The following is a 14,509-nucleotide window of genomic DNA, read 5'->3' on the forward strand; positions in this document are numbered from 1 at the left end:
AATCTTGTGCTTATACACAGCACCTGTCCTTTGGTAGGCCTTTAAGATCAAGGAGATAAGACGGAGCTCTGGGCACCGTGCCTCAATGCTCAATTCCCTTCCAATCACATCAGCGTTATTTGTACAGCAGCGCAGGGAGCCTGACAAAACCTTCAAAGCCCTCCACTTATGACCACCTGAAAAAAAAATCCCATTGTTTTTCTTTCAAAAGGAGCACCTGGGTTTTAGAGTTTTCCCATGCCCTACTCTAGTTTCAACCATAGAAATATAATTACTAGAATGGGAAAAGCCCTTTCAGACCATGGCAATTTGACTGTAACACTCTTGGGTACATTCAATATGGCTGCATGTCCACTTATTACAAAATGTTGACATGAATGGCAATGTCCGTTTTAGTCATTCTATTTCTATGGTTCCAACCATATCTGTTTTTCCCTCTCTCTCCTGACACAGGCGCCAATCATCACCCAGGGCGCCAGCATCACCAAGATCACCTTTGGCGGTAGCAGCAGCCACCAGTCCCTGCCCGTGTCCAGCAGCGGCGAGGCCACTGCCAAGCTGGTCCCTGCCGAGCCCAGCAGCTCGGGCTCGTCCGGTGGCGAGAAGCCCTCCGTCTCGGACATCCTTAAGATCTCCATGATGGAGGCAGAGATCGACCCCAGTGCTGAACCCATGGTGGTGGACTCGTCCAGTGACTGCAGCCCTTACGTAAAGGCCCTGGAATTGGGGGCGCTGGGGGGCTCAGGTCCGGTCATCAGCAGCTCAGGGGCCTCCCTGCATCACTCGTCCCACTCCAAGCCCCAGCATGACCAGTTTAGCCGCATCCAGGGCCTAGCGGCCAAGAGCAAAGAGGACCTGGATGTCATTGAGGTAAGTTGCTGTGAGCCATATGATAAACAGTTCTTAAACATAGCTTTTTAATAGAACACAACTGATCTCTGCTTTTAACATCTATCAACAAGAAAAGCTAAACATGCATTACGCCACTCCCCAGGTAATTCCTCAGTACTCCATCATGCCAGACTCCAGTCAGTCCAATGTGGTGATGGAGCCCAGCGGCTTCCTGGAGATCACAGACTACACCAGCCAGCGGCTGGACGAGGAGAGCGTCATGGAGCAGGAGGTGGACAGCAGCAACGATGAGGCCACCGCTGTCAGCCCCATGGAGGAGGGCTGCCCTGACCAGTCCCAGTGACACCATCACGTGTGACGGGAATGACTTTGTGGCTTTGGTGTGAAGGGGATGATCTTGGTGTGACAGGGTAGATATGGAGATGATCATGACTGTGTCATCATGGTTACCTCCTGATGCAGTTGGAACCCTAAGGACTAAACGGCAAGCGGACACAAATGTGTGATAACTGCGTAAGGACTTTTCTTCTGTTTTTATTTATTTTTATTTCATTGAGCACCAACTTCATAAATATGCCTGGATGATGTTAGATAAGGCCTTATGAAGAACTTAAAGGCCTGGAAAGAAGGAACATGTTTAAAAAAAAAAAAGAGACATTTATAAAAAGAGTGCAAGGGAATCAAAGAGAGACCTAAGTCAACCCTAGCCTTGTGTACAGGTGAAGTTGACCAGGAACTGCATCCATGGAAGAAAAAAAAAGGTTTTTCGATAATTTCAAAGTGGACATTTTGTATTCACTGAATTAGCGGTTTAGTAAAGCAATCTTGTGTTCAGGAGCTTAAAATATTGCCGTGGCTCTTTAGGTCATTTATTTAATATTTTATTTAACACTTTTATAGCAAGGCAATATTAAAACTGGAAGTAGGACCTGGACTGAAACATGGCCACATTTTAAGAACTTCATCTCCTTAACTCAACAAAATAAGTAGAGCACATTGGACTGACCTTGCTGTAATTATGCTGATTTAAATTGCTTGCATAACAGTATTTGTTGAACACCATTTTTGATTTGCAAAACCTTTTGTTGTTTTTTAAGGTACATTTTAATACATAACGTAATTGTACTCGTACAGTTTGTTTATAGTGGGCACCTGCATGCTAAATAACTCAAACGTAAATGATAAAGTGCTTGTAGTAAGCCTTGAGGAATTAGCACTTTGTAGTTGAAACTGTTGGTAAGAACATTGTTGGAAGAAAAAATAGAAATTTCACCCGTGTTCCTTCAATGTTGTTTCTGTTTTGTGTTCTCTCTTTGTGTAACGTTTAGAATTTCAACTGTATAAACTTTTATACAAAAGCTTAAACTGTTTTTCTGTTCTCTCATTTACCTTGACTCCACTCTTTAACTGAGTTTAAAGAAGGACTGCACACAATTTTGCATTCCTTTTGTGAATTTCATTTTGTACATAACCCGGGGACCTGCAGTCCATATTATTGAAACGACCTGTCAACATGAGGAAATCACCAATGTTTAAGCAAAATGTTTTTTGGGGGACTGAATGTATTTTTTTAATGTCACTGTTTACCATAATGCATCATATAGGGGTAAAAATAAAGCATCAACCGAGAGCTTTATGTGGGCAGTGGTGGAGGGTAGATGTACGCTATACAGTTTCTAGCCTAATGGGGGGGGGGTGTGTGTGTGCGTTTGGAACTTTCGGTGGATACCAGCACCCTTATGTTAGTGCCTTAATAGTTTGGGTTGTATAATGGCAAGCTATACAGGTTTTGTTTACACCACGTTGTTGGGCTAAGTGCTATGTAATCAGCGATTGCCGTTAGGCTTGCCAGTGTACAGCTGGCTCAAAGGGGATGTCTGTTTGTCATTCATTATAGGGTGATTTTACTATCTCACCGGGCTTCTGCAAATCTTCCCATGTAAATCTAGGGACTTTCCATATCCGGATATCACTGAAGCGTATTCCACTGGGAGTATACCCAGGGCAGGATGACATAGGCCTAGAACTAGCTCTCCCCTCATTAACTTCGTTGAGGAGTGGTCAGCATTGTGTGCTAACAAACAACATCAAAAGATGATTCAAGTGGTTCATTTCACAATCTTTCTGGATTAAGATTAGGACATTTTGGGCTTTGCTTTGAGGATGTCTGTCTGAACATGTGACAAGCGCCTGTTTTGCAAAAAAGTAATTAAATGATACCTCAAAATTCACATTAATTCTAGCAGCATGCTAATCGTACCTCAAAGCCTTTGGAAAACAAAGTATGTAAGCATACCGTAATAAAACAAGTGTGTTTGGTTTTGTAAGAATGGGGGACCACAGACATAATCATTATTGTCCTTTTGTTTAAGAATACAATAAATGTTTTGAATGTGTCTGTCTTTTACAGAAAGAGCACACACTTCATCCAGGTTTAATTACAAAGTAGATATTTGTCAAATCTGGACTCAAAAGTTTGTAACAGGCCCACAATGTGGTTACTAAAGTACGATTTGGATATATTTGGCTGTTTTTGCTGCATAACATTTAAAAGTTGTCCCTTTTCAGGTTTAGAAGAAGTGACCGCTAAACGCTAACTCCCATTCGTATAAGATGATAGCATAGACAAATCGGTGCATAGACAAATCGGTGGTGGTAATCAGTCATTTTGAACTGTAATGCAGTTGATTGGGGACGATGACATGAACATGTATTGGGGTTTACATCCATACAAACATAATGCTCAGATTGTTACCTCAACATAGTGTGAAATACACATATAAACAGTAGCCTAAACGTGGGCTAATTTTGCTGGGGGATAATGAGGAGATTCTGGATCTTTCCCCCACGCATATCAATGCATTTCCATTGTTTTGATCGAGTTCCATTCCTCTTTACCACATCAATGAGCAAGCTCTGGCCTTCATGTATTGTTTGCAGCACATGTTTTTCAACTATGTTTACCCATTACAGCTAATGAGAAACTGCACTCACTCACTCTGTCTGACAACAATAGTACTATTAAGCCTTGTTCACATTGGCAGTTTGAAGTAACTCAATTCCTATTTTTTGCATATCCGATTTGAATATGTTATTTTTGCTGCAGTCTGAACAGCCAAAAAGCACATGGAATCGGATATTTCAAACCACCTTCGTAGGATCTATTTGCCCTCAATTGGTTTTAAGACTGTTATTTAGCATATATTGTTGCTTGCTAGCTACTCTGTTGACAGTTTGACAAGAATATGTGTTAGCTAACTAGCTTGTTAATTGTTTACAAACAAATGAGTGAATGTGTTAGAAAGCTAAACAGCCAGCTAGTTGATTGCTGTGGCTAGCCAAAAATGACTCATTTGAAAGTTGGATCATCTTATCCTTTTTTGAGGCTTTAAATGTGTTTATTACACTATGATTTTGAACATTCAAAGCAACTGAGAAACGTCCATGGCAGGCACCTTAGCTTGACAGGCACTTTAGTCACCTAGCTTGCTACATTACTTCTGAGTGATAGGAAGCACCACCACCAATCAGCCTACACCACTGTGCACACACCCGTCATTACTATTTTACCTAACCCTGCTGACCTCAAACCATACTGTACTGGCTCAGATATTTTCATTTCACTTTGTCCTTTCCAGTGCGATTCCAGCAACTCTGGTGGATGCGTAAACAGGCCAGCCCAATACAGTGTGGCTTGTCCGGTTTTGCTTAGCTCAGTAGTGTGCATTTATTTCACTCACACATAGATCATTTTTCTTTAGGTTCAGATAATTGAACTTACATTCACTACAAGGTACAGTGAGCTCCAAAGGTATTGGGACAGTGACACATGATTATTATTTTTGGCTCTGTACTCCAGCACTTTGGATTTGAAGTTATACCATGACTATGAGGTTAAAGTGCAGACTCCGTATCGGGTGAACCGCTTAGAAATTACAGCACTTTTTGTGCATAGTCCCCCCATTTTAGGGGACCAAAAGTATTGGGACAAATTCATCTATGTGTACTAAAGTTCTCAAAAGTTTAGTATTTGGTCCCATATTCCTAGCATGCAAGGATTACATCAAGCCTGTCCTTTTAAGACATCCACTGGCAGCTCTAGAAGAAGAATTCACATAGTACAAAATCCACCAGCTGGGTATTCATGAGGGGAGTGAGTTCAGATTACCCTGCTGGTTTGCTCCTCTATAGCCCGTCTACACATTCAGGTTGTACATCTGATGTACGATGCATTTGATACAATGGTTGTGATACAATAGTTTGTGTGCACAAACAAGTTTACACAGCAATTGTCCTGTCTACCCACAATGTTTGTGTCATTGCTTTTGTGCAGAAACACTCCATTGTATCACAACCATTGTGCCAAATGCATTGTACCTCAGTTGTATAACTACAGTGTATATGGGGCATCCAGAATCTAGTTTGTGGTAAGACTCCTGGTTAACCTTATCCCAGGGCTTTAACACTTTCACTGTGGTGTCCGCGGAGGGAGTTGACTGGGCATCTGGGGCTGTATGTATCAAGTAGGAGTAGGAATGCTGATTTAGGGTCAGATTTTCCTTTTAAATCACAACTAATAAGACCACATGGACAGGGTGGACCTGATCCTAGATCAGTACTCCTACTCTGAGACGCTTGATGTATACAGACCATGATATGATATCCCACCCTGTATACTTCTGCTCTGGTAGATTCGGGGGTGTCACCGTTTTTGTACCCTCATATCGATGTTTGTTCGGGCTTAGAGGAGCGGCTCCTTTGGCAGTGACTGGGCCTCTGGGTATCCCGGTATGCACTGTCCTGGCCCGCATTGTGGTCTGCCTCTCCCCTGCTTTGGAAGTGAAATCCTGGGTTGAGGGTTGAGTATGTCCTCCTGGGGCTGAGATCCAGCCGGCAGCCCAGACATAGTTGGAAGTGGCCCCAGGAAGTGTGGCTCTATTTAGGGGCAAGCTGACTTACCGTTCCCCCTCTTGTCCCCCACAGTCACTCCTCAACCTGTGATGAATGTGCCAAGTCCCAGTGTGTGACACGGCTTTCCTCGCTTCGCTGGCTCACCCAGGTGAAAGAGACACACTAAACCCTCATCTGGCCTTCTCTCTCTCTCTCTCTCTCTCTCTCTCTCTCTCTCTCTCTCTCTCTCTCTCTCTCTCTCTCTCTCTCTCTCTCTCTCTCTCTCTCTCTCTCTCTCTTTATTTGCATGGTATAACAGGAATATCTTAAATGGAAATGAATCCCAGACGTTGTGTATGTGTGTGTATGTGTGTCCGCACGTGTGTGTGAGAGAACACAGGCAGGCCCTTGGTTTATGTAGATTAAGATTTTGCTGGGGTCAGCAGATTAAGAGGGTTTGTCATATTTATGTTCCCCCTCCAAAGGAATTTCCAGCTGTAACTCATAGCTTTTCTTTGGTTGAGTATGTCTGTGTGTGTGATTGCGTGCGTATATTTCTGTATTTGTGTATTTCTATGTGCATGCAGCTAGGTGACAACTCCCATCTTCTCCTGTATAACATTGAAAATGCAGAACACCACCAAGGTTCTTGTCAACATGTGAAGTGTGTGCCAACATCTGTCACCGAGATGTATTGGGCTGGTGAGGTAAACATATCTACAGAGCATTTTAAAAGCCCTTTTCTGTTTTTTTATCACTTTAATGCTCCAATTGAAATAATTGAAATATCATTGTTATAACACGTCCTGATTCATGTCAATTCCAAGTGAATGAGACACATTGCTGGACAGAGCAGCCAAAGCCATTAACACTTAAGATAAAGTTTTATACCTCATCAGCGTGGACAGCTATTGTAGCGCCCATTTATAACACAATCTATCAACAGCTAACCATTATCAGACAGTGTGTCAATGCCTATAATGTTTAAAGGCCTCAAACCCACGTTGGTCCAACATTGAGGCTCTCTGTAGCAAACTCTTTTAGACTACTTTCAGTAGGCAAACGTTGTGGAATGCCGCAGTTAGAAATGTCATAAATAAGCTGAGTTGATTCTTTATTCTACTGTCGTATCGGGTGAATGCTGGCAATTATTGCTGATGAACAAAGAGTCCGCTTAGGCTGCACCGTGATTAGAGGCTTTTATTAATATCACACGTTTACAGCATAAGTTACAGACCCGCGGTGTCTGGAGAAGCCCCGTCCCAAATTAATCTGAATGCTTCTGACCGCTCTTCGTCTAGGTCCTACTTATAAACAATGGCAATAAATGGGTTGCTCCCTTTTTCGTCCAATCACCTATCCCCCCTGGGGCGTCACCCTCCAACTGCTATATTTGAACTAAGATAAACAACATTCCATTTCTTCATGAAAAACATTTAACAAAGGCATAATCCTAATACACGACACTACATGTCAGAGAAGCATGTTTATTCGATATAATATTTTTCTAACTGAACAAGTTTTGCACCGCTGAACACAGACTGCCCTAGATTGGTCAGAGAGAGAGCATGCTGGTTTGGGGAATGGGGCTGTGCTATGCTGCACTCCCACAGTGAACAGAGAGGGGGAGGGAGAGAGAAGGAGGACAGAGAAATCAGGAGGATGGGGAGGAGTAGGGGGAGAGGAGGAGGGGGATAGGAGGAGGGTGAGGGGAGAGTAGCAGGAGGGGAGGACGTGGAATGGAGAGGAGGAAGGAGAGATGGGGAGAGGAAGAGGAGGAAGGGAGATAAAGACAAGGAGAGGGAGGGGTTGGAGGAGAAGTAAGGGGAGGATGAGGAGAAGGAGGAGGAAAGGAAGATGGAGTGGAGGGGGGGATGGACTGACCTCTGGAAAGCATTTGCTGAAGAATAGCGAAAAAAGGGCCAAAGCGAGTCTACCTGGGAAGGGAAGCATCAGAGGGCATAAATAACTCTGTCTGAAGGTCACCTTTGACCTGTTGGTTTCTCATGTTCCCTCCCAGAGACAGACTCAGCTCCTCACTGTCATATATTCTGAGGTTGTAAGAGGTCAGACAGTCAGCAGTGTTTGATAAATGTGAATGGACATTTTCCATGTATTTTGTTTAGATTCTTCCATCATATCTCTATTGTCTCTTGTTTTATGGCGACATTGTATGGTCATGTCTTTATTTTGCCTTATGTCAATTCGATAAAATGCCATAGCTTGTCAGCGGGTCTTTGACAGAATTGTCAATTGACAGAATTTAACCTTGAATATTTGAGAAAACGAACATCTTGAATGATTTCCTCCATCTCTGGTAGTGTGTGTTTGTGTTATTTACTGTCTGTCTTATGATTATACTGTAGCAACTTCCTCAACTCTCTCAAGTGTCCCATTATTGTTTTGAGGGGGAGGTGGGAGATCTCTGCCAAAGAGGTAGCAATTGTCAGTAAGTTAGTTCATTGAGTTCAGTCCGCTTAGGAAGAATACCCTTGTATGTTTATTTGGATCCCCATTAGCTTTTGCAAAGGCAGCAGCTTTTCTATCTGCTATCCACAAAAAACACAAAACATGAAAATTAACAAAACACTGATACACTGATAGACAAGGACAGACACACAAAACAAGGACAGTCACACAAAATCCTATGGGCCCTGGTCAAAAGTAGTGCAGTATGTAGGGAATAGGGTGCCATTGACGTTTAACAATGAGGAAGTTGTGAGAAATGCCCTTCACACAAAGCTATCAGGTTCCCCCTCTCCCACACACTCAATAAAGGCCACAGACAGAGGGGCGGTACATTCTACGTAGCCAGATAGTGGGTGTAACTTTCACTTCTAGTGAATAGCCTAGTGGAACAAAGTTAGGGCCAGTACCTGCGAAAGAGAAGCAAAATATCAATGACGCAGCGCTTCTGTGAACTATGACATAGCAAAAAGAGTGTTCTATATATTTTTCACCACATCCCCATCTGCCGATTGAATGTTAATGTCAAAATATTTCCACATTGATGTCTGTATGCCTCAAGACCGCTATCAAAAACATTAAGGACAATGTTAAATGACAACAACAAACAAAGACTTACGAGTCTTCATAAGCACTACTTAAAAAGAAGCTTCACAAATCAAACAAAGTCATACTACATAAAGGTCTGGAACTTTGCCAAATGTGGCATAAACCTTTTGCCCACCCTTAGACCTAATACAGTGTGAAGGAAGGACCTTCACCTAAAGACATTCATTGTACAGTATTTAATTATTGCACATTAAGCAGACAATGAAAGCTCTTACAATATTCGATGATTACATTTCTCTAAAACAGGCTATAGGCTACATGTGCCTCACTAACAGCTAACAGCTTACTACACAACATACACTAAGTATTACTTTCTTAGCTACAGTATACATATCTCCCTGGCATATTACATCATTTGCATACAAAACATTATTGGACTCACCTTGTTGTGCTGTGCTCACTTGAACAGGAAGGTGGTGCGGCGGTCCTTCGTGGGCAAATTCTGTCATCAAACTTTGTCATCAAAGTCTGGCATTCTCTGGATTTATGGTGCTTTGAAAATGATTTGCCAGTAGATTGTCGACTTGATCCATGATGATGACTGCTAGCTTGCTAGCTAAGATTTTGAAAGTATGATGTGACATGATGAGTCCAATCAAAGCTACGGTAGGTATAACGTGATTTGATGTCATTTTATCTGTGGCCAATGACCTTGAGCCTTCTTGGATGGGCACTTCTAATGTAACTTTATGGCAGTACCCAAGGGGCTTGAATTTTCGAGCTCTCCCCATAGATTTTGTGGTGATGTAGTGTCCACATGAGTGACAGAACACTGAGCAAATCACGGCGCAACTAGAGAACATTACCAACCCCTACGCTCCATATTTTCCACCACCACAGAAAGCACTGAGCTAGGCTGAAACATCTGCATTTTGAAGCTGCCTTACTCAAGAAAGCAACAAAGAGACCATGTTTGTATGCGGCTTTATTAACTCAAAGATTTTTTTTTAAACATTGTTTGCAAACTGATATGTGGCATGTATTAATGCCAAAATAAAATGCAAAACAGGCAACAAAAAAAGGCTGTGGGAACCTTGACTGTATACAAAAAGGAGTTAACCACGTGTCCTTGGTTTTGATATTACATGCCTCTCTTATGTCCAAGGTCTTATAGACACCTACTAGAAGGAGGATACAGTAGGCCCAACTATTTGGTCTCTATCTGCTCCTCGCCCTATCTGAGCTGCCTAACCAACCTATGAGCTGCTAGCAGGGTCCTGCACAATGTCCAGCAGGGTCCTGTACCTGTCAGCCGACAATTTGTAAACACGATCCAGCTATCTATCGCCCTGCTCTTCACAGAGTTTTGTAAGTATATCTACAGTTGAAGTCGGATGTTTACATACACTTAGGTTGGAGTCATTAAAACTCATTTTTCAACCACTCCACAAATTTCTCGTTAACAAGCTATAGTTTTGGCAAGTCGGTTGGACATCTACTTTGTGCATGACACAGGTAATCTTTCCAACAATTGTTTACAGACAGATTATTTCACTTACAATTCACTGTACCACAATTCCAGTGGGTCAGAAGTTTACATACACTAAGTTGACTGTGCCTTTAAACAGCTTGGGAAATTCCAGAAAATGATGCCATGGCTTTAGAAACTTCTGATAGGATAATTGACATCATTTGAGTCAATTGGAGGTGTACAGTGGGGAGAACAAGTATTTGATACACTGCCGATTTTGCAGGTTTTCCTACTTACAAAGCATGTAGAGGTCTGTAATTTTTATCATAGGTACACTTCAACTGTGAGAGACGGAATCTAAAACAAAAATCCAGAAAATCACATTGTATGATTTTTAAGTAATTAATATGCATTTTATTGCATGACATAAGTATTTGATACATCAGAAAAGCAGAACTTAATATTTGGAACAGAAACCTTTGTTTGCAATTACAGAGATCATATGTTTCCTGTAGGTATTGACCAGGTTTGCACACACTGCAGCAGGGATTTTGGCCCACTCCTCCATACAGACCTTCTCCAGATCCTTCAGGTTTCGGGGCTATCGCTGGGCAATACGGACTTTCAGCTCCCTCCAAAGATGTTCTATTGGGTTCAGGTCTGGAGACTGGCTAGGCCACTCCAGGACCTTGAGATGCTTCTTACGGAGCCACTCCTTAGTTGCCCTGGCTGTGCGTTTCGGGTCGTTGTCATGCTGGAAGACCCAGCCACGACCCATCTTCAATGCTCTTACTGAGGGAAGGAGGTTGTTGGCCAAGATCTCGCGATACATGGCCCCATCCATCTTCCCCTCAATACGGTGCAGTCGTCCTTTCCCCTTTGCAGAAAAGCATCCCCAAAGAATGATGTTTCCACCTCCATGCTTCACGGTTGGGATGGTGTTCTTGGGGTTGTACTCATCCTTCTTCTTCCTCCAAACACAGCGAGTGGAGTTTAGACCAAAAAGCTCTATTTTTGTCTCATCAGACCACATGACCTTCTCCCATTCCTCCTCTGGATCATCCAGATGGTCATTGGCAAACTTCAGACGGGCCTGGACATGCGCTGGCTTGAGCAGGGGGACCTTGCGTGTGCTGCAGGATTTTAATCCATGACGGCGTAGTGTGTTACTAATGGTTTTCTTTGAGACTGTGGTCCCAGCTCTCTTCAGGTCATTGACCAGGTCCTGCCGTGTAGTTCTGGGCTGATCCCTCACTTTCCTCATGATCATTGATGCCCCACGAGGTGAGATCTTGCATGGAGCCCCAGACCGAGGGTGATTGAACTTCTTCCATTTTCTAATAATTGCACCAACAGTTGTTGCCTTCTCACCAAGCTGCTTGCCTATTGTCCTGTAGCCCATCCCAGCCTTGTACAGGTCTACAAATGTATCCCTGATGTCCTTACACAGCTCTCTGGTCTTGGCCATTGTGGAGAGGTTGGAGTCTGTTTGATTGAGTGTGTGGACAGGTGTCTTTTATACAGGTAATGAGTTCAAACAGGTGCAGTTAATACAGGTAATGAGTGGAGAACAGGAGGGCTTCTTAAAGAAAAACTAACAGGTCTGTGAGAGCCGGAATTCTTACTGGTTGGTAGGTGATCAAATACTTATGTCATGCAATAAAATGCAAATTAATTACTTAAAAATCATACAATGTCATTTTCTGGATTTTTGTTTTAGATTCCGTCTCTCACAGTTGAAGTGTACCTATGATAAAAATGACAGACCTCTACATGCTTTGTAAGTAGGAAAACATGCAAAATCGGCAGTGTATCAAATACTTGTTCTCCCCACTGTATAAGGTGAGTCAAAACACACAACAATAATTTACAAGGGCTACATAGCGAACATAACAAATACGAATGTTTATCATGACAATTAAAGTTGTCATACGCTACACAGTGTATGTGAATTGACGCTCTCTACTCTCGCACGCAAATTTGGATGCCATTGATGGTGTCTCTCCATGTGATTTCAACTTTACAGACAAGTTAATCTCTATTTACACACTTAGGATCACTGACAGTCTTATCAGCGTGGGTTAACGGTGCACACTAACCAGCTATGGCTGACTCAGAATATATGTTTTAGCTAGTGCACATGAAACCAGTTAAACCAGTCAAAAGGACTTCATGGGAAACTTTCAGAAAAATGTCAGAACTGGAAATGTATTGATCATCCTGGAGAGGAAACAAGGCTATGTCTGCATCCTAAATGGCACCTTATTCCCTACGTAGTGCACTACTTTTGACCAGAGCCCTACAGGCCTTGTCAAAAGTAATGCAGTACATTGGTTTAATGTGCGCTATGGGCCCCGGTCAAAAGTAGTGCACTACATAGGGAATAAGCTGCCATTTGGGATGCAGCCTCTGTCGGTCATATGCAAACATTTAGACTCTCATCTCCGCCCAGGGGCCCTCCTAGATCACTAGAGAGCCATGGAGCAGAGCTCTGACGGCCACTCTTTAGACCAGGGACGGGCAACTTTGGTGGGGGTGGGGGCCACAAGAAAAAGGAACTCATCATGAGGGGCCGCAGTGGCTCGTGGTTCTGCGTACTCACATCCATGGCCGCTAGACTAATTTACCAATCTAAGCTGACATGGGCTAATTAAGTGACTGCTGATGCACAACCAATTTACACCTTGTGTATTCTATTATTCTAACTCTCAACAGTAAAGTTGAGACCCCAAAACATTTTTGAAAAATATAATGTACATAGTTATTGGGACAGTGAATATTGTATTCTTCTTTTGGCTCTATACTCCAAAAGGTAGGATTTGAAATCAAACAATGACTATGAGGTTAAAGTGCAGATGGTCAGCTTTAATTTGAGGGTATTTTCATCCATATCGGGTGTACATCACTTTTTGTACATAGAAAAAGTATTGGGACAAATTCACTAATGTGTATTAAAGTAGTAAAACGTTAATTACGGGGGCGGCGGGGTTGAAATTGGTCCGCGGGCCTACAAAAGGGGGTTTAGACTGTAATTATGTTTTGTCTGGCTGGAATGACTGTGCAAAAAAGGAAGTTGGGCTCTATTTGTTAAGATATGGTCTAGTAAATGTAATCAGCCAGAGCAACTATGTAGAGGTTCATGGCCTCAAGAGCCATAAGTGTAGTTTTCGCTTGTAACGCAAAGCAATCTTTGGCGTTGCTGTACTCCATGCATTACAAGCTTCCTTTCCACCAACGGCAGACAGTTGGTTACCTTCAGAAAAGCTATTATGCACTTCTTACATCCTGTCACCCACTAAGATCCTTGTTGCAAAAATGTTTGAAAACGTTTTTGTAAACATGTTAGGCTACATTTTTCTATGGACCTACTTGTCTTCAGTCGTTTAGTTGTCCACCCTATTTGGTATTAATTGTCCTTTCCAAATTGTTTCTAGGAGCAGGACAGCATATGTTTCCATTTACAGCTCTAAGTCATCATAATACAGTAAAGGAGGTAGAGTAAGAGTTCTGTCCGGAGGTCTGTTTTCAGCGCAACATCTCTAATGAGGCTTTCAGTGAGTGACCAGCTCTGTCAGTAACAGTCACAGCCAGTGATTGGAGAGTCTCATTTCCTTTCCTGTCTATGACTAACACGTCACATAACTAAGTCAGTTTGACGTACAGTATCCGCGCGTGACGTGCGGCCAATGCAGAGTGCAATGCCTCTGACCACTTTTGACGCGTCCACATTTCAAGGACGACGGAAAAATTTACTGAATGAGAAAGTTCAAGTATCCGCCCAAGACCTAGTGGAAAAGTTAATGGTTTTCTGTAGTGGGAGATGATGACTGCGTCTCAAATGGTGCCCTATTCCCTATACAGATGTAGGTTCTTAATTTGATCACTCTTTTGTTGCTGAGAACTGCACAGTAGGAAATGCAAACGTGTAGTGTATTCAAGGTTTAAAAAGGCCTCTAAAGTTTGTAATTTCAGACTTGATTTGCCCTAATGAAAAATGTATCAACCCCTACAAAAAATGTCCATTAATTATAATCCCTATAATAATTTACATGTCCTGTTGCTGCAGGATTATTTTCCTGCTGTAGCAAACTGGCTCAATTTAACATCCTACATCTGTATAGTGCAATAATTTTGACCTAGAACTCTATGAGCTCTGGTCAAAAGTAGTGCACTACATTGGGAATAGGGTGCCAATTAGGAAGCTGCCGGTGATAGCGAAATGGAAAGTAGCACCCCTTTTCACAGCCTGTCTTGGTGGGTGGGTTATGATATGTAGGCCTC

The 14,509-nt window shown here is 42.6% G+C and overlaps 1 protein-coding gene across 5 annotated transcripts in view; it reads left to right on the plus strand.

Annotated features, from left to right (window-relative positions):
* The window catches only part of LOC121573905 (BRCA2-interacting transcriptional repressor EMSY-like), a 58,235-nt gene extending 56,018 nt beyond the window's left edge, over positions 1-2,217 (plus strand). For all 5 annotated transcript variants that reach the window (XM_041886302.2, XM_041886303.2, XM_041886299.2 and 2 more), the window contains 2 exons: positions 454-870; positions 995-2,217. In XM_041886302.2, coding sequence (XP_041742236.1) covers positions 454-870; positions 995-1,195 — 618 coding nt within the window. In that variant the 3' untranslated portion in view covers positions 1,196-2,217. The remainder of the gene's footprint in view (positions 1-453; positions 871-994) is intronic.
* The last annotated feature ends 12,292 nt before the right edge of the window (positions 2,218-14,509 follow it).

The sequence above is a fragment of the Coregonus clupeaformis genome, unplaced genomic scaffold, assembly GCF_020615455.1.
Source record: "Coregonus clupeaformis isolate EN_2021a unplaced genomic scaffold, ASM2061545v1 scaf1206, whole genome shotgun sequence".
NCBI lineage: Eukaryota > Metazoa > Chordata > Actinopteri > Salmoniformes > Salmonidae > Coregonus > Coregonus clupeaformis.